We start from the raw sequence: 19,367 nt of genomic DNA, 5'->3' as shown, positions 1-19,367 counted from the left end.
AAAACGCAAAGCAAACGCTAGAGAACGTTGACTTCCGGCGAACCGTGTAGGCCCACCGACCTCTGGATCGCCCCAGCGTTTCGTCCACTCCTGATAATTACGCTAATGACGCTCGCGAACGTCAGTTAATTAGTCGATGACGCATTTCGATCGTCGTCGAGTCGGCTGTACTCTCCTCGAGTCGCCGCCGTGCTGAATTTGCGCCTCGAAACAAGAAAAAGTTGCTTGACTCGTCCGGTAACCGCTTACATCAACGAATTAAAAATCTACTCGTTTCTATCGTTCGCGAATATTCTTCCTGGTCTCGGGAAATAGATTGTAATACCTAGTATCGAGATCAACATAGAAACCCTTTTACACTGTTGATTGTTTTTCGCGATTTAACGATGATTCAACGTGCAGTGGTCAAGTATACGTAGGAGAAGAATTATTATTTGTTGTTCATCGCTGGATCAGTAGATCGAAGTCTTAATCAACGAAGAGAAGAATTACCAAATGATGATGCTTGTGGAAGCGGAGTAATCTGGAAGGAGCAATCAAAGGAAAAGACTCTGCATGTTGCTTACTTGTATACTTGTATACATATACTTACATATTCGTATACGTGTATTCAATAACAGATTATTAAAATCTATAGATAGAGTATAATTATGCTGTTCGGAAGAAGTTGCAGACTCATCTGTTGTTCATCGATCGTTGGATTGAAATTTGAATGAACAAATAGTGAAGCGTTTGGAAGTGGAGGAACAGAGGAGGAAATTTAAGATTCTCGCCTACGATCGTAGGCGTGATGGATTACGTCACCCTGATTTACACTGTTAAGAAAGTGAAAACGCTGCAAAGTTACCTGTTGTTCATTCATCATTCGACGAGTGTGTACGTTGGAATTTCCATCGACGAAGGGAAGAGTTAGTAAACGTCGATGCTCTTGAAAGTGGAGGGATCTGAAAGGAGTTAAACGAAGATATTTATTCTGAGAGATATATCTTCACACGCGTGATAAATTATCAAAGGTACCTTGGTAATACGGTTTTAAGAACTTGAGGAAACTATAGAAGCTATCTAAGGATTTGGTGAACTGAAATACTTGAAGATTATTACGAATCTTCTACACCTTTTTATAGATCCTCTAACGCTTTTAACCGAATTAACTTTAAATAGATACTTTGTAAGTTTGTAACATTCCTCGTGAAGATATACGAATGAGTCGAACGTGTTTGGATAAATAGAGAAGAAGAATTGGAGAACTATTGTTGCATCACGTATCCGTGGGAAAATAAGACCAATATTATCGGACTAACAATCGGAGGTTTCATAGATTTGCGACCGGATGCGCCTTGAGGTTCGCGTGGATAATTTTCACTAGGTAATACGGTCCAGATAAACGCCACTATAATTCCTCTTATGTAAGAGCTGATAGAGACGAAGCACGTGCTCTCAATCCATTATCCTGTCTCGACGTTTCAAGTAATCAACCAAGAAAGATGATCTCCTAATGAATGATCTTCTTCCATATTAATTCACACGAATCTTAAAGAAATGGATAATAAATAAATCTGTAGTATTGTTCAGATTGATTGTAAGTCAACTTTCATTGAATTTTTCAGGATTTCTTGTCTAATTTGAAAGAACAGCTTGCAGGTATTTCTTTGGAGTGTCTAGAATTTGACGAATGCTGAAGAATTAATAAAAGAAAAGATCTTTGGATTTCAAAGAATTCCATGTTCCTTTTGGAAAAGGAAAACGAGCTTGTTACAAATATTTTACAGTATTTCAAAGATTTTCATGATATCTTTGGTTTTTTAAAAGCTACAGATTCAATTTGCAAGCAACTTATTGCAAATATTTGAATTTTTTACAATGCCAACAACTCTAAAAGATTAATAAAGAGGAGAAATATCTTTAGTCTTCAAACTATTGCACCTACGACACCTACGATACTTTGAAGGAGGAAACCTCCAGATATTTGGATTTCGAAGAATTTCCTATACAATCAATGCAAAAGAAAAATATCTTTGTAAATACTGTCATGAATGAATAGATCAATGAGAGAAAGAGGATGTTCATGTATAATAAATTATCCGCGATTCTACAATAATTTCTTCCTCCGAGGGAACAGAAGCATGCGAGTAACGCGAGGAATCCGAAGCGGCACGGCGTTCCGCTTGCGTGAATGTATCACGACTGGAAAGCGTCACGTTTGCTTACAGTGATATTACATAATCGGTTGATTGTGGAACGTAAACGGCGACGATTACTCGTGAGATGCGTTGAAATTCGACAAACGTAGCCGTACGGTTATTTATCCAAAGTGACTGGACTGTGAATCCTCTGTAAACAACAGTTTTCTTCGTTTAATAATTCTGCCTGCTCAGACACTGCCCTGTCACCTGATTGAATTAATTATGTGATTTATTTGCGTCATTAATTAATTACGTAGACTGCGTCATATGGTCGGTCGATGAAAAGTATTCTTAGAACTCGAAGGAGTCTCAGTTATATATGAAAGAGCAAGACGACAAGTATCGAAGCATAGATTTGCTAGATGTAAAGGATAAGAAGTTGGTGCAAAGGATATCGAAGAAACATAATTTTGTAGAAAATGTATAGATACGTTCAAGCGTAACGGAAAACAATAGAAAATTGAAACTATAATTTTCATTCTCTCTTTATGATTATAAACATAATTATAATTAGAAGAAGTATAAAATTGCAAATAGACTTTATTCGATTGATTCAAGCGAAGGACGAATTGTTTCTGAAAGACTGAGGTGATTATTGAAGAAATATACAGAAGATAAATCTGTGTGTTTATAAATAACAATTGCTATGAACAAATCTTCTTGGAGTTTATTATTATTCTAAACAATAAAGATTATCTCCTTGGAATTGTTCCAGGAATTCGCCAGAAAGAGCGAAATATACTATATGATACTTCTATAAAATTGGAAACAAGTAGTCATTATTTTAGAAATACCAGCTTGTTGCACTTCCTCGTGAGAACCAACGAAATAGAGATAGAGATCTATTAACAAAATCCTATTAAAAATCGATCAAAGAAACAGAGATTACTGAGAAGGACTAATCGAAACGAAGAAGAGCTGGAAATCTCGTTTAAAATTCATCTAGCATTAAATTGAAGAATAATTAGTGCATCGAACAGACGAAGGATTTCGTGTAACGGACAAGCAGTGGTATAAAAAAGTGGCACACGCATCGGCTCGCTTTCCAGCTCGCCTTCGTCTCGAGGAAGAGGCCACAACGTGGGTGGACGACGGGGCTACCAGTCGATCCAGGTGTTTCGATTCGACCGCAGCTCGTGATTAAGATAATTACCGTTATCGAAGCGCTTGCCAATTAACCGAGTACCGCGTGGCACGATTCGATCGCCCTGAGGAATGATGATCACGGGCGCGTTCGTCATCGTCGTGACGCGCGGAATAGAGACTGGCTAAAAAAGAGAGAAAGTGTCTCGATGATTACCAGTTATATCGGGGATAATCACTGACCGTGGAAACGTTTTTTATTTCAGTGAAATCTACAGACTCGAAGAAAATCACTAAGACACTGGCAAATATATCATCCTTTTTCGAGGTTCCTTTAAATTAGACGAGAATTCGCAGAGAATTTTGAATTAAAGGATTCGAGTAAAATTCTTAATTAAGGGAAGATTTGAAGGAAGTTGTCGAGGACAATTTTTCAGAATTTTTGGATTTTCTCGCAGGAATTTTTTAAAAGAAGAGTATTACACTTTTCAAGGTTGGAGAACAAATTTCCGACTAAAAAGACTGTTGAGAAAGAACCTTATAGAAAGAGTTGCTACACCTTCGAGGAATTGAAAGAAAAATTCTAAGCAGAATTAGAAGATTCGGCCGAAAGATTTTAGATTTCTCAAAAATAGTTATCTTTGAAGGTCGTTGAAAAGAAGCTCCGAGTTAATGAAATATTTAAAGCAAAAAACGTTTCAACGACGTTTCAAAGCAAAAAAGAAGAAAGGTATGACAAGGTAAAAGGTTCCTTGAATGAAGGCGTGAAAGCCTCCTCCGAGAATTTCCATTGACGCGCGACTCATTAGCATCCAATTCGGGATTCGAAGAACTGGGACACGTCGCTGTTTACGTCCAACCATTGCTCCGCTACGGAATTGTCCCTCTGACAATACGACAGAACCATGAATCTCTTCAAAGTCAGTATCCACCGTACACCTCTATCACGTTACACCTTCGAAACAACTTATTTCGGTGAGGCATCAACTATTTCTACATAGAAACATTTTAGAAGATATCGCAGGAGGATTTCTTACGTTAAATAAATTCTTCGTTATCGTTGATAATTGATTTAATTAAAGATGCAAAAGACTTACGACAGAATAACGATACCAAAGATAGTGATCTGCTCAAAATCGACACTGGAAGATTGTATGGAACCTGAAGAATGCGAAAGGAAGTCCTTAATTCAGAGGAAGATGATGAGGTCAAGGAGTAGAAGACATTCGAGGCGATTCTCTTCGAGCATCGCCGAGCGTCGTTCACCTTCCTCTTCTAGAAGTCCATCACCTTCGTACTTACTCTCTCAGTCTCAAGAACAGAGTCATGATGAAGAGAAATCCGAAGATAATTATGATAACCAGGATTTTGAGAAGGATAAGTCGGGTCAGCTGGAAGTTAAGACTGATAGTTGCAGGGAAGTTGATAAAAATGATGAAAAGAAAGAAAACTGTATAGTTGAGAGACTACAAAATGGTAGACTCGTTGAATGTGAAGATAACGAGAGAAGTGATTTGAAGTTGGAAGGAAATAAAAGAGATAAATCCTTGAGAAGCAATGGGGTTGAGGATCATAAAAGGAGTTCCAAGTGCAACAAGTGCATTAAATGTCAGAGTAATAGGGAAGAGACTTGTTTAGAGAATTGTTCGGGATACCAGCAGTATTTGAGGCTGCTAGAGGTGCCTCAGATTAACTTGGAATGGGGAGAAGGCAGTGGTGACGATTTGAGCTCTGAGTGGGATTCTGATCACACGGATAGGTCAAATGAGAAAAAGACGTCGAAGGTAACGACGGGAAACGGTGTTCTTCCAGATATACTAAATGTTTCTTTCTATTACCGAACAATAAAGTTTCTTCAGAATCAATATTTGCGTTAAAGTTAAAACTTAATTTTAATATTAATGATGATGGAAGAGGTAAGAGAGTTTTTTGATAAGATTTTCGTTTAATTTTGTTTCAGTCGTCAGGATGGAGAAAACTTAGGAATATAGTTCATTGGACACCTTTTTTCCAAACCTACAAGAAACAACGGTATCCATGGGTAAATAAGTTATTTCTACTTTTTAAGTTCTTTGAAAAAAAATTAAAATACTTCAAAATTGATATCAAATATTAGTTAAAATTACTAGTTAATATTAAAAAACTAAAACTAAAATTTACTCAATTCATCAATTTATCTTATGGCCTTTTGCCAGAAAAGAAACTCATAAATTAATATTTTAAATAACAATTTGGATATGAAATTCTACTAGTAAATAGTACAATTAGTGTTAAAACGTTCATAATAAAAAATTCTGCTATTAATTTTAGGTCCAACTAGCGGGTCATCAAGGAAACTTCAGAGCGGGGCCTACTCCAGGGACGATTCTAAAGAAACTCTGCCCTCAGGAAGAAGCTTGCTTTCGTCTGTTAATGAACGACGTATTGAGGCCGTACGTTCCAGAGTTCAAAGGTGTTTTAGATGTAAACGATACAGAAGAAGGGAATGTCGAGGAGCATGATGCAGGGGAAACACATCAAAAGGATGGTAATGGTGACAATGTGACTAAGAGGATCGTAGTGTCCTCTTACTTGCAGCTGCAAGATCTTCTCGGAGACTTTGAACATCCTTGTGTGATGGATTGCAAAGTTGGAGTCAGGACGTATTTGGAATCGGAACTTGCGAAAGCCAAAGAAAGACCTAAGGTATAATATTAATTTAATATGAATTAATATCGAATAATATTGTAAATAAAGTTTCAAAGTTCGATCAATAAGATAAAACTTTTCCTGAATTACCTAATTTTTTTATACTTTACATACTTCTTCTTAACTTTGCTATTCTTCTCGGACTTTATGACCCGAAATAGATGTTGTACTTTAATAGATATTATTAAAATACAGATATAGTTTTTAAATATTTGGTTTATATATTTAATATAATTTTTCTATCTTTTATTTATTCCACAACTTTTATAAATAAAACACTCGAAAAACAAGGAAGATATCTGAATGATCAATGAAAATGTGAAGAAGTGAGGAGAATAGCAGGATCAGGGTTCTTCAATTCTTGAAACTCAATTTCAATTTTTCAAATCTTTAATTTCTCAATGTAGTTACGAAAAGACATGTACGAGAAAATGATACAAGTGGACCCATCTGCACCAAGTGCTGAGGAACGTCGAGTGCAAGGAGTCACAAAACCAAGATACATGGTTTGGCGTGAAACGATTTCCAGTACAGCTACGTTAGGCTTCCGCGTAGAAGGTATTAAACTTGCTCATGGAGGTTCGTCGAAGGACTTCAAAACGACGAGGACTCGGGAACAGGTTTGTTGATAGCGTACCAATGAATTAAGTTGATAGATAATAATAGTAACCTGATTTTAAAATCGGCTTTTTAATTAATTAGGTTACGGAGGCGCTGAGACGTTTCGTGGAAGGCTATCAGCACGCTGTACCCAAGTATATCCAACGTCTAAAGGCGATTAGAACTACACTGAAAGCATCGCCGTTCTTTGCCTCACATGAAGTTGTCGGGTCTAGCTTGTTGTTCGTTCACGATGCCAAAAATGCTGGCATTTGGATGATTGATTTTGCTAAAACGTTACCTCTACCACAACATTTGCCAAGGATTTGTCACGATGCCGAGTGGAAAGTTGGAAATCATGAAGATGGATACTTGATAGGTGTGAACAATCTAATAGACATATTCCAAGATATATGGAACTCCGAGGGAACATAATTATACGGACCATTTCGTTTGGAAATAAGTTGATGCTACAACAAAGAGGATGTTGAGTTAAACGAACATCATGCACTCTTAACTTTGTAAACATAAATGCACCTTTTGTTCAGGTGCTTTTTCTTCTGTATCTTTTTCTATGAATCTATACTTCGTATTTCGTGAAATTTTGTACATAGATCAATGACTTTTGTTATGATGTCTTTCGTATGATATCCTCTTACCAGAAAACGGACCAAAGACGCGGTAGCTATTGCTGCCTAGGTATTTCATAATTAAACTTTCCTACAACGTAGAGACGATACACAAAGAGAACTTGTAAAATATAATTTAAATGATACCGTTATGTAATAAGTTTTATTTATGCATTACATGCAACGCTACAAGAATCTTCTTGATACAAGAGAACGAAGAAACGGTGGTTTTGTATTTAAAATCGTACCATGCATTTGTAAATAATTCGACACTTAATATAAAAAAATCTTCACGACCCGTGTGTTTTCATTTTAACGTCCTGATGTAGCAATGTGCCTTGATTCCGATCAACCTGTCGAAAGAACTGCACGATTTTCCTTTTTTCATTTTACCGGACCTAAAATATAGTACATAATATAACTCAATTCTATGTATAAGCTTTACTGACCTATTACACTTTTCGTTTCTTCTTCTTTTTTTACGTTTTGTTTTTATACATATAAATCGTGTGTTCGTCAGAAAATTCAGAATTACAAGAGATTAAAATAAGTTGGAACGAGGATAAATGAAAAAAGACAGTGACATCAATTTTGTCAAGGTGTACTGTAAGTGTTATTTCTCGGTGGTTGCGTCTGAATAGTCTGCTGTTGATTTCCCGTTGATTGAGACGAAGTTATGGTGGTTGGAGCAATAACTCGCGCGTAGACTGCCGCACCCGTAGTTTTCAATCCGGCAGGTGTCGGTATCACCTTCAAACCGTGCAACGTTTTGATGTTGAGTAATTGACTCGGTAAAATGATAGGTTGTTGCTGTGTCTGTTGCGATGATTGTTGCTTTCCAAGTACTACGCTTCCACCGCTGTTTACTCCAACTCCTACGTTTTTGTTACCACTTGCTAAAACTATTGGCTTGCCAGCCAACTGAGCTGTCACCATTCGAACGGTTTGTGCTTGCTGTGTCTGTTGTTGTTGCTGCGTACTAGCTATGATCTTCGACTGACCTGAAGAAGTCTGCGCTTGCGATACTACCTAAACACCACATTGAAAATGTTCCATAAAAATTTAATTTAGAATTACAATTACAAATTATAAAAATTTAGATTGAGAGTATACCTGATACTGAGTTTGTATGACCTGCTTCCCTTGTCTATTGAGTTGATTAGCATGGCCAGTTGTAGTCGCTAACTTTAATCCTTTCTGAGCAAGGAGATTTTCTACCGAGATAAGCTGACCACTACCAGAACTGGTTAGAACCTTTGCCAATATCTTTTGCTGTTGTTGCTGATGCGGTGATTGTTGAATCTGTACTGCAATTGGTTTCCCTCCTATCTGCGCAATTATGCGTTGCATACCAGATGTTTGTATCGATTGTTGTTGATTGGTAACAACTCTCTGTTGGATTTGCTGTTGCTGTTGTTGTTGCTGCTAAAGTTACATAAATATATTAGATAGTTAAATTAATAGTCATTAAAATAAAAAATGATGACCTACTCGAACAATTCGTACCTTTAATTGTTGCTGTTGTATTTGTTGCGACTGATTACTGGATGGCGATGATTGTTTAATAAATATTGTCTGACCCTGAAGTCCATGACTTGTAAGAAGTGACTTGATCTGTCCAGAACTAACCAATTTTATTTGAGAAGCTAACAATGTCTTTCCAGGTAGTACATGTTGTTGTTGAGATTGTTGTTGTTTTATATTAGCAGTTTGCAAGATGCTTTTTCCCGCTTGATTAGTCACTATTGTTTGTTGTTGTTGTTGTGTTTGTTGCGATTGTTGTTGTTGTTGTTGACTCGGTACTTTAGTAGGAGGCAATATAGTGGTTAAATTGGTGGTTACATTTGTTACATTAGAAGCACTGCTGGCTACTACAGACTGAGCAGAATGTAGCACAGAATGTCCAGATAATCTAATAGTTTGTAGACCAGCGGATGTTGATACTTGAATTTGATGATGCGGAAAATGCTGCTGATTCGATTGTAGTAAACTTTGAGCACTTGTTTTTACAACAGCGACCGGTTTTCCACCGATGTTCGCTGCCTTCTTCGCCGGAACGTTTGTAGTGATTTGTGGTTTTACGTCACTAGTTGTTACATCCTTTTCTACGGTAATGGTACTAATAGAGGTAGAAGACGTAGGAAGAGACGTAACCGGAACGGTGGTACCTGACATAGAAATTACTGAAGTTGCTGGCGTACTGATTGTTGTCACTACGTTTGTGACCACAGCCGATTGTTCTGTTGTAGCGGAATGATCATTGATATTTTTCTCCTCGGTTTTCTTCTGCTCTTTTCTGTAAAAAGGAAAGCGTACAATCGATATGCTGTTGAAAACATTTTTCACACGATAAAATTTGATATTTACCTCGAAATAACTGGTTGAGTAGTGGATGTGGCCTTTCTTTCTTTTTTAGGTGTAGTTTCTTTACTGTTATTAGGAGATTGTTCTTTGTTAACATTAGCTGGTTTTATGACTGGAGGAAGTGCCTTTCGAGACATACTGCCACCATTCTTCTTATTCTTTGCAACACCTTGTAGTTGTTGATGATACATTTCTATAAGAGAAAAAAATGTATGACGTCATCTATAAAATATATAACATAAGAATAATACATTCCAGTAAGGTACAAACCAAATTCTGATTCTGAACGTGCTCGATGAAGGTATAGCCATTCCTTGCGTCGTGGATAATATCGTACACAGGGATCTGTTTCGTAGTGCAATCTGTCCAAAGCTCCAGATACCACAGAATGTAAATATCCTTCTTTATCATCGCTTTCTGTCTGTTCCCTAATGTACTGAGAATCTTTCAGTAGCTGACAGATGTCAGCCCGAGTTCCTTCACCATTGGGAAGCCTTGCAGTAGCGTCTCTGACCAAGGCTAAGATAGTGACAAAGTTTGGCCGATCTGCTACCAACAACGAATGTCCACGTGCCTTGGTCAAACCAGAAGCTGTTATACAAATTAAATATAATATAAATAATAATTTCTTTAATTATACGCATATGTCTTTTTTATAAAAGATTGTATAATCAAACATACCAACATTGTGTTGATAAATGCCTTTCACCGGACCTACGACGGAGGCATAACCGTGCATTCTATATGTAAATGCTTTATGAGGAGCAGCATAACGCATACGCTCTTGCCTCCTAAATTCTTCTCGTTCTTCCACTGTAGATGGTCGAACCTTCCATTCCGTGGGCCACAGAGCACGAGGTGGCTCCCATTCTGCGACAGTATTAATAGATCCACCATCGACACTGATCGATTCTATCGCTGGACTACTATCTCTGCCGCTCGAATTTACATTTCCACTTCCAGAATTACTGTTAACATTGCTGCTACTAGCTTGAGGCACTTGATTTTGTTGCTTCACAGCTACTGGAGAGCAAGTGGAGATTGCAGACGGTAGACCTAGTGAATCTTTGTGCATTAAGAACTTTGCACATAGGTCCGACAGACGAGAGTCTGAGTCTCGTCCAGCTCCGATCCATGCGTAGACTCCATTTCCCTTGTTTTCTAAATAGGGAACAAGTTCTGATTCTCTTTCTTGTCGGTCACCGATCTCTTGAGAGTAAGTGAGTTCCCCAGCAAGAAATCCTAAAGCCAATGGAACCAACGCTGGCCAAGAGGATGCCAGAGAATACCAATCATTTAATGGTGAAATGGGGTTTCCTTGCCACTGAGTAATAGCATCCCTCATTTCTCCTGTGCTCATCCTGTATTCACCTTTTGAGGTAAATGCATCTCTTAACAGTGAGAAGAAACAAGCATGTGTCTCCTGCATTAATTCTGCCCCATTGTTAATGTCAATAGCGTCTTCATTAGATGGAACAGCGATTTCTTTATCTGGTATCGATATAACTCCTTCATCTTCGCACTTCACATCATCCAATATATCAATTCCATCGTCGAGTTGTATTGGAAGCTGCATCATGTCAATACTATCCAAATCAAGCTCTTTCTTATCGTTTTCCTCTTCTTCTTCTGTTTCTAACGGTGCGTCTTCGTTCACTCCCGTACTTAGTTCCCTTTTTATGTCATCGTACTCCATGTCTTCCACTTCTTTCTTTATTTCTGGCGTAACTATCATGGAAGATTTGCTAACTTTCGGTGTAATGGGACTTAATTTCTTTTTGGACATCTGATGCATCTCGTATGCATCTATGGGCTCTGACTTAATTGGCGTTAACATTCTATGATCTATATCCAATGTATTGGAATGTCTGTTTTCATCCGTCGTATGAGAATAATCACTGTTATCACTCTCGTGTTTTATCGAATTAGAATTTGTTAATCTTGGCGCTGGTGGGCAAAGTGGTGATTGCTCTAATTTCATACGTTTCTTCGCTGGTGTGATACGTATGGAAGGGCCAATTGATAATTTGTGCTTCTGTCCAATTTGTGCTCTTTGAGTTAAATCAGCAAGAGCGATACCTTGTGTATTTAATTCTGGATGAACCTAAAAAAATATGATGAACATTAGTACTCTAATATGATTGAATTTCTTATTCACACAACTTAATTTCTTAAAAAATTATTTCACGTACATCACGCCGAGCTCTTCTCTTTTTATGTTCAAGCAACATTTCGCGATACGTCTCCTCGGTCTGTTCGCGAATAAATAGAGATCTATTCGTGGCATATTCAGCTCGTTGCAGCGTGGAAAAAACAGGTCGAATAGTCTCATCCTCGTGATTTATTTGCAAACCCCGAATGGAAAATCCTTGAACTCCCACCAAAGAGCGTCTCTTCTTCTTCTGCTTAGCGCCGGACATTTGATAGTGCGGATAGTTCTCTTCATTCTCGGACGTTGTGTCGGCCGCTAACTTTGCGCTCGCTCCGAGCTCTGTCCTCAGTGCATTCAGTTCCTCCAAATAGCGCAGTTGCGTTTTCTCTTCAACTGTCGGTTCATTGCTTGTTAGTATTGTCCCTCGGAAGTTACTACATACTTCTCTGCCAAACGGCTGGAGTGTGGGGGAAGTATAAACAGCCAGAAAATTTTTTACAATCAATCACAGCAGAAGCTTAACTTACCCATAGCAGGTTTTGGTTTCCTCCATTGGACCTTTGATACCGTGCGTTGCGCTGGTTGACAAAAACCTTGCTTATACGCATTAGACAGCAAACTTTCTCTAGATTTTAGTAATTGACTGGCTAGTTCATAAGATCTTTTCCGTTCCTCGAATAGTAATCTTCTCTGTTGTGCCTTATGGACTAAGCTACACATTCTTCTAATATCTGGGCGATAATGACCAGCAGATAGATGACTGTGAAATGCATCCAAAGGTGCTACACCAAATCTGATGTAGATAAATATAAAAACAATATTATAAAAAAGATAGATTTCTTTCAAAAATTTATTGAAAATAATTAGTTGCATCTAACCTGTGATTTTCACGTTCGAATAACATACGCAATGTTTTCTCTGTTTCAGCTTCTACATCGCAGTCTTTTGGGAAAGCTGGTAAAAGGTTGCAAAGAGTTTCTCTTTGATTTTCGGTAAGGCATTCGTTCCAAATATAAGGATAATCCAGAAACTCCTTGAAAATAGCTACATGTTCGCAAAGATCTTGTGGTAATTTTATCTTAATGTTTACAGCAATACATGTTTCCCATTTCTAGAAACGAAATTTTTGTTAACAAAAATGTATTTCCACAAAATATGAAATTTCAGACAGCACCAAAGTATCTGGACTCTCCGCTTTGACAGAGTATTCTGTGTTCTCATTTTCATCTTCATCTTCTTCATCAGAACTATGACTTTCGCTACCACTTGTGCCATGTTCTTCTCCACTATCATCTCCGCTATCAGTTGAAGTGCTACTTCCACTTATACTGCTACTACTACTATTACTTCTAGATCCATGAGAAGATGCATCATCTTCATCTTCTTCAGCTCCACTATCACCACCAGCTGAACATTCATCCACCTATAATCACAATATATGTACAAAAATACATAGCAAAATAAACATCAAGGTGTGCCAAGAAGAAATCACATAATTTTACTAGTATATTTGGTAGCTTAATCTGGACAAAACAAAGCATATTATTCTATAAATATAAATTTATTTGATATTTTAATGATTCTTGCCATTTCATTCTAGAAATTTAATTTCTGATGCTGTCACTTGTAATACATGTTATTTGTATTAGTCCTGCGTATATATCTAAAATCAGACCAAGCATCATAAACACTCTGTTGTTTATCTTTAGTTTGCATTTTATATGGTACTTTGTAGAATAAACGATTATTTGGAAAACGAATGAACCAATATAGCATATAGAACTTTTTTGATTGACAATGATCTACCAAACATATTAGTAAGGTTATTTATTAGAGTTCTCCCAAGACATCCTGTGTCCTTTATGAAATTAAATGATTTTCAAAGACTGTTATGAAAAATTTAATTTATCGCGCTACATTCTATGTCACAATGAATACACAAAAATTAAAAAATACAATATGAACGTGATTATTATTTAATCAAAGACAAGAAAACAATCACCATATAATAGCAAATAACACGTCAGGAGAACATGCGTGTATTCGACGATTAATTATTTAATTTACTAATTATCTAATTAGAAGAATTGAAATAACGAATATAGCAGGAACAACAATGAATGTTTTCTTTTTCAGGAGTAACATGACACAGGGTATGTACATTGCGTTTACAGAGGATACAGTGTTATCGATCATACGGACATAAATTTCGAAATAATTAATCGTAACCAACCTCCATTCTTTTCAGTTTCTGCGCTTGCTCTCCTCTTGTCTTCCAAGTTCTGCAGTTCCTACGAAAATAGCAAATCCTCGCGGCTAACGATAATTCACGAAACAGAAATAACGAACCGAGGATAAATCTATCAACGTTATTACGATACGAGAAATCCTTCGAACGAGTGAATATTAAGTAATTTCGCTATTCACCGTTTGGCCTGTCACAGCTACTGCACTCCTACTCTTCCAACAAATTTTAGTCATGGCGTGGAATACAGCGAACAGAACCACGGTGTTTGTATATTGAAAGATCTCGAGCGCGCACCTTCTTCACCGGTTTAGAACTGTGCCCATTCGATGGTAGAGATTTTAAGACTAATCCGAAAGCAATTAACTCTTACAAATAATAATAAAAGGACCAAGAAAAAGAAAGATTATATATCTTTTTTATTAAATCAATTACAAATATTTATTATATTTCTTCTACGTTAAATATAAAATTGAGTATTCGAAGTGAAACAAAAGCACTTCTAGTAACATTTGTTCGTTACGTACGATTAGTTGGCAGCAACGCAGGAAGACGAAATTTAATTCAAATTTAGTAACGATCGAATAACAATTAGAATTTTATTTCACAGAAATGGAAAGATAAATATTCATTTTTTATTTTATTGCTTTTTATTAGGGAAAAATATTGTTTTAACAAATGAAGTATAGAAGTATGAACAGCCAAATATATTAATGAACTAGAACGTCACCTGCATAAAATTTCAGAAACTGTTATTTGAGCGGCTTATGTACCGTAACAAGGCTATACCAAATGAAGAATATAATGAATGTTATTATACAGGTATTGCAACTACCAATATCGAAGATAAATAATTTATATTATCATTCTCTAATGATATAATCTATCACGAAAGTTACATCGAAATTAAACTTGTACTGTAATTTGTGATACTATATACGTACTATATTTCTTAATAGTTCATAAAACTTTTTTTATAATATATCTTTAGATACCTAAACGCGTTAATAATATTGATCATACAGTTAACAATGACTTATTAAGATTATGCAGTAAGGTCTTATCTTCGCGTTTAATCCTACCTTAATTTAGAACTATCTAAAACTATAAGTTATATAGAAATAATAAGAACTTTTTTACATATATACCTTCACAGAATCTGATGAATTGTTTCATATGCAAGAACACTGGTTAACGAAAACCTTGTTGTATGATATATGTAGTAACTGGGAAATACTTTTAAGAAGGAACGTTTTGATTAGCATTTTGTACTACACCGGTGCAAGTTGTTTCCGCTGGTACAGATAAGACTGGTGCGTACTGCATATAATGTGGTTGACCAGCAACAGCGTACCAGTGTTCAGGTATATTTTGTGGAGGTATATTATATGGGGTTGGCGGAGGGCATAAGTATGGCGGGCATAGGCCAGAATAAGCTTGTGCATAATCCATTCCAGGACACAGATGCGGCGAGAACGGTTGCACATTGTTGTTGTCATGTATATCAGAATGTGATAAGCACGGAATTGGTATAAAACTTGGATTAAGGGAATAGTAAGGATTTGCGAATGCTTCTGCTTCATTGCCATAATACGGCAGTCCGGAATACATGCCTTGTTGCATGTAAGACGCTTGATAAGTATTCATTGCATTTGCAGGAGTGTGTAGCTGCTGATGTATTGATTGTGAAGGTTGAACATTCATACTATCTTCTTTTGCATCTCTATCCAATTTGGAAAGTTTAGAGTTTGATCCGTTGTTTGAATATTGATTAGAAAAGTGCGTAGCAGATCGATGTCGATCTATATAAAAGAAAAGTATTTATTAAAATTGTGCATACGGACATAATTATTCAAACTGTCTATTACTTACTCTCTGAATTTTTCTTATATCGTGGACCTAATCCATTTCTATTTAAACGAGAAGATTCCTTATTTGCATATTCTAATTTATTATCGCGAGACGAATACGATGTTTCTTTCCCATCATTTCCTCTTTGAACTTCAGTCTTCTGAATTTGTGTATTTTTGATATCATTTACGTATCTATTTTCATTTTCTTGGTACAGTGATTGCGTGCCAATTTCTTTCTGATCATTGTTGGGCTCTTTCTTTTGTTGCGTAAGTGTACAATCTTGGATCATATTCGTAATATTTGTAATTTCTTCTTCATTCGGAGATGCACCTTTTCAATTAACAAATGAATAAATATAAGGTTAATATAATATAAAAAATATAAAAATAACATACCTTGATACCACTGTCCAAAATCAGGCGACTGTACATTTGTTAAATAATTCCAATTAGCACCACCACGAAAATACTACAAAATAGTTTGAAATAAATAAATATGTAGCTACGAATTAGTTTGTAACAATTGATCCTTACCTCTAATCCTAAATTGTAAAAAAATCTCAATGTGAATGGATCTACAGGAATGCAAAAAAGGTTATTTATGAAATTCATTATCAAGTTATGTATGTAAAAGTAATTTACACAATTACCTGATAGCGGCAAATCACTACCATTTACATCAATACTTTTTTGTACAGAACAATTAATAGAACGTAACATATGATCTATTTGAGCATTAGAATCTCCTGAAATATTAAAAAAAAGACATAAACAATTCATGACATAGAAATGAAAATGATAATTTAAGTGAGTTTTGTCTTTAATTACATACCAGCATATGGTGCATAATATATATCTTTCTGCATCTTCTGTTTAGAATACGAGTTAAAACTGACATTATTATCATTATTCGTTGCACTATCAGATTTTGAATTTCTTATACAATTATTTTCAGAGTTTTTATGTGAGAATGAATCTTTTTCTTTACGTTCTTTATTATTTTCTTGCCTTCCAATATCTATTGTAGAAGACTGAGTGTTATCAAGAACCATTTTTGTAGAAAATATTTCAACAGAATTCTATAAAAGAAAATATTTTGCTATAATAATTTACATGCATTTAGATTTTACAATAATTAAACAATTTTTTATAGCTTACATCAATTGAGTAATTAGCACACTTATCCATTGAATAATTCTCATATTCTTGATGATCCACTTTTCTACAATAAAATAGAGACTTGTAATACAGAAGAAAAAGATAGATTTATTAAATAATTATCATGATAAAATACTTACAATGATCCTTCCTTCCACTGAAAATTATTCTCATTAATATCACTGACAATATTATCATTATTTTCATTTTTATCAATATTATTAGATAAAATGTTCATATTAGGATCTTTGGTTTTACGTGATGATGCACTGCATGCTTTTCTCCATTTTTGATCTATTACAATACAGAATAAATATTTACAAAAAATATAAAAATTCGTTTCTAATACGTTTAATTCATTTCTAAGTACTAACTTGAATCTAAGAGTAGATTCTTTTTGCAAACTGGTAGCCAATTAGCTTGTTTATTTTTCTTTAGAGGTAATGGTTTAAGAGCTGAATATGGCACAATCCTTTTTTCTCCTAACTCTTCAATAAAGACTAATACAGGTCCCTGACTTTTACCCATTTCTTGAATATGACCATAGTAAAATATGGGATCATTGCTTTTCTTTTGCAATATTTTTGTATCATTATCATTAACATCCTTTCCAAGAGAAGACACATAAATGCTATTATTATTGGTTTTGTCAAAATCTTCCTCATTAAAGTCCACTTGTACCAAACATTTGCCACCAATTTGGAGTTCATGACTATTGTGCCTAGTCCATCCTGCATTTTTCACTTCTAAAATGTGATTTATTTTCTTCTTTTAATGAAGTTATGATACTTTTAGTACAAATCAATTTTTGTTACCTCTTCTAATTTCATGCCATATATCAAAGTCAGTATTACGATAGATATTGGGATCAAGAGCTTTAGCAATTCTATAAGGAAAAGGTGGTATATTTTTTATTACGGCCCGTGCATCATCAACCTCATCAGTTCCATTGTCAATTTTATTATATATCTCTGCAGCTAATTGGCTAAACATAAATAAATTGAATCTACAATAACATTCTGAACCATGTATTAATAACATAATTATTATTTGACTTACTCTCGGATCTCTAGATTGCCTTTAAGGAAAAACTTATCATGTCTAAATGTAGCTGTTCTATCATGTAACATTTTATGAACAGTACCCTCTATATTAGCCATTTGAAAAACATCTTTATATAACACTTGATAGACAATAGCTACAAATAATTTTTAAAATGTTTATAATTTATATTTATATTATAAATAGAAAAATATTAAAAATCTAATAGAACACATACATTGACAAAAAGCAGCATTTGCAACAAAGTCCTTTGTATAAATACTTTCATACTGTTTTTGTGGTGTATGGCATAAATATATTATATCCTTAAAACCATTATTTGTAACATTATGATTTGCTTGCTTTTGACTACTAAATATAATGAATTCTCTTTTATAAAGTAACGACATAGCTTGGATTTCAGTCATGCCACCCCATTCCGTAAAACATATCATTTGTTCTAAATAATCTTCAAATGGAATCGATATACCCTACAAAATAATATGTATTAACTAAAATGTTTATACAGATATTAATTAAGGATTAACCAAATATAGCATATCCACCTCCGAAAATAAATGTTTTGTTTTTCTCATGAACTCCACACATTCTTTTCTCACTCTTATATGATAGTGTTGTGTCAAGTAAACTTGTTCGCTAACTGCCCTGAATAAGCAAGTTGGATCTCTAGGTGCATGTTTCCTGAAATATCCTTCATTTTGTAACCATTCATCAATAGGTTCTTGCGTACGTTTCAATGGTTTTCTAGGAGATATTTCCATCTTATATCACTAAAAGAAATAATGAAACTATTTTTCTTTTTCATTAAAAATACGAATTACGCGTATTTTCGTTAAACATAACAAAGTAATAGTCGTAAGTAGCCGTCTAAATATTGCGAAATTCTTAAGATTTTTTTTTTATCAACTCATGATAATAACTTCCATTATTGGAAAAGTACGAAAAGATGTTTTTGTCTATCGTTAATCATGAATACTTACTGTGGAAATAAAAGACAAAAAAGTTAGTTGTAAACAGAATTGTACCTGTTTGAAGAGAAATAATTAATAGGTCGAGGAATTTCTTCGATTCGAGATTATCGAGCCACACAAAAATTTTTTAAATCGTACAACGTAACTGTTACTTTGCAATTATCGTCATAGCATGGCTAACAAAGGACTAGCAACAGGTCCTCTTCATTAGCTTCCTATTAAGATAGATTTCTCTAAGACTATTGGACGAAAAGATCTTTTCAACCAATCATAATCTTTCATTCGGCACTTTTGGTTGTGTTTATATTATAAAAGGACCTTTAGTGAACTAATATACACATTTCCTTTGTTTGTATTTTCGCGCGACGGTTCGAAAGTC

General features: G+C 35.2%; 3 protein-coding genes and 2 long non-coding RNA genes across 8 annotated transcripts in view; 2 read left to right on the top strand and 3 right to left on the bottom strand.

Annotated features, from left to right (window-relative positions):
• LOC100649462 overlaps positions 1-7,479 on the top strand; it is a 27,731-nt gene extending 20,252 nt beyond the window's left edge. The window contains exons 6-9 of the mRNA XM_012313965.3: positions 5,227-5,307; positions 5,577-5,951; positions 6,362-6,574; positions 6,657-7,479. Of these exons, the coding sequence (XP_012169355.2) occupies positions 5,227-5,307; positions 5,577-5,951; positions 6,362-6,574; positions 6,657-6,989 (1,002 nt within the window). The 3' untranslated portion in view covers positions 6,990-7,479. The remainder of the gene's footprint in view (positions 1-5,226; positions 5,308-5,576; positions 5,952-6,361; positions 6,575-6,656) is intronic.
• Positions 385-1,647, bottom strand: LOC125385904. Its single transcript, XR_007225657.1, has 2 exons — positions 593-1,647; positions 385-523 (listed from the first exon to the last, which is right to left on the bottom strand). It is a non-coding gene; the product is annotated as an uncharacterized LOC125385904 (long non-coding RNA).
• Positions 7,328-14,196, bottom strand: LOC100649343 (nuclear factor related to kappa-B-binding protein). 3 transcript variants are annotated; one of them, XM_003399064.4, is made up of 11 exons: positions 13,933-14,196; positions 12,874-13,122; positions 12,578-12,810; positions 12,227-12,492; positions 11,740-12,092; positions 10,229-11,651; positions 9,818-10,138; positions 9,551-9,740; positions 8,690-9,479; positions 8,297-8,605; positions 7,328-8,212 (listed from the first exon to the last, which is right to left on the bottom strand). In XM_003399064.4, the coding sequence occupies exons 1-11, from the start codon at positions 13,936-13,938 to the stop codon at positions 7,778-7,780; spliced, it is 4,575 nt and encodes a 1,524-aa protein (XP_003399112.1). In that variant the 5' UTR covers positions 13,939-14,196; the 3' UTR covers positions 7,328-7,777. The 3 variants fall into 3 exon arrangements, with proteins under 3 accessions (XP_003399112.1, XP_012169356.1, XP_012169358.1); XM_012313966.3 differs by having other exon boundaries at positions 8,297-8,608; positions 13,933-14,195; XM_012313968.3 differs by lacking the exons at positions 12,578-12,810; positions 12,874-13,122; positions 13,933-14,196 and having other exon boundaries at positions 8,297-8,608; positions 11,740-12,156; positions 12,227-12,451.
• Positions 14,138-14,887, top strand: LOC125385903. Its single transcript, XR_007225656.1, has 2 exons — positions 14,138-14,276; positions 14,602-14,887. It is a non-coding gene; the product is annotated as an uncharacterized LOC125385903 (long non-coding RNA).
• On the bottom strand, positions 14,572-19,354 carry LOC100649818. 2 transcript variants are annotated; one of them, XM_048409878.1, is made up of 14 exons: positions 18,998-19,354; positions 18,563-18,787; positions 18,235-18,487; positions 18,015-18,153; positions 17,771-17,940; positions 17,330-17,701; positions 17,096-17,249; positions 16,956-17,019; positions 16,630-16,876; positions 16,448-16,543; positions 16,332-16,372; positions 16,194-16,266; positions 15,817-16,128; positions 14,572-15,746 (listed from the first exon to the last, which is right to left on the bottom strand). In XM_048409878.1, exons 2-14 carry the CDS (start codon positions 18,776-18,778, stop codon positions 15,184-15,186), a joined length of 2,700 nt encoding a protein of 899 aa, XP_048265835.1. In that variant the 5' UTR covers positions 18,779-18,787; positions 18,998-19,354; the 3' UTR covers positions 14,572-15,183. The 2 variants fall into 2 exon arrangements, with proteins under 2 accessions (XP_048265835.1, XP_012169359.1); XM_012313969.3 differs by having other exon boundaries at positions 19,043-19,354.
• Positions 19,355-19,367: the final 13 nt, after the last annotated feature.

The sequence above is a fragment of the Bombus terrestris genome, chromosome 11 (assembly GCF_910591885.1).
Source record: "Bombus terrestris chromosome 11, iyBomTerr1.2, whole genome shotgun sequence".
NCBI lineage: Eukaryota > Metazoa > Arthropoda > Insecta > Hymenoptera > Apidae > Bombus > Bombus terrestris.
The sequence above is the reverse complement of the archived record's forward strand: the minus strand, read 5'-3'. Positions and strand labels throughout refer to the sequence as shown.

Excerpts from the sequence above, each read along its gene's own strand:
- LOC100649343 (XM_012313966.3), bottom strand. Across the intron at positions 12,493-12,577 it reads TTCGAACGTGAAAATCACAG|ATTTGGTGTAGCACCTTTGG; the intron begins GTTAGATGCAAC and ends TATCTACATCAG. Across the intron at positions 9,480-9,550 it reads ACTCAACCAGTTATTTCGAG|AAAAGAGCAGAAGAAAACCG; the intron begins GTAAATATCAAA and ends TCCTTTTTACAG.
- LOC100649818 (XM_048409878.1), bottom strand. The coding sequence starts at position 18,778 with ATGGAAATATCTCCTAGAAAACCATTGAAACGTACGCAAGAACCTATT. Across the intron at positions 18,488-18,562 it reads CAAAACATTTATTTTCGGAG|GGTATATCGATTCCATTTGA; the intron begins GTGGATATGCTA and ends ATTATTTTGTAG. Across the intron at positions 17,250-17,329 it reads GAATCTACTCTTAGATTCAA|ATCAAAAATGGAGAAAAGCA; the intron begins GTTAGTACTTAG and ends GTATTGTAATAG.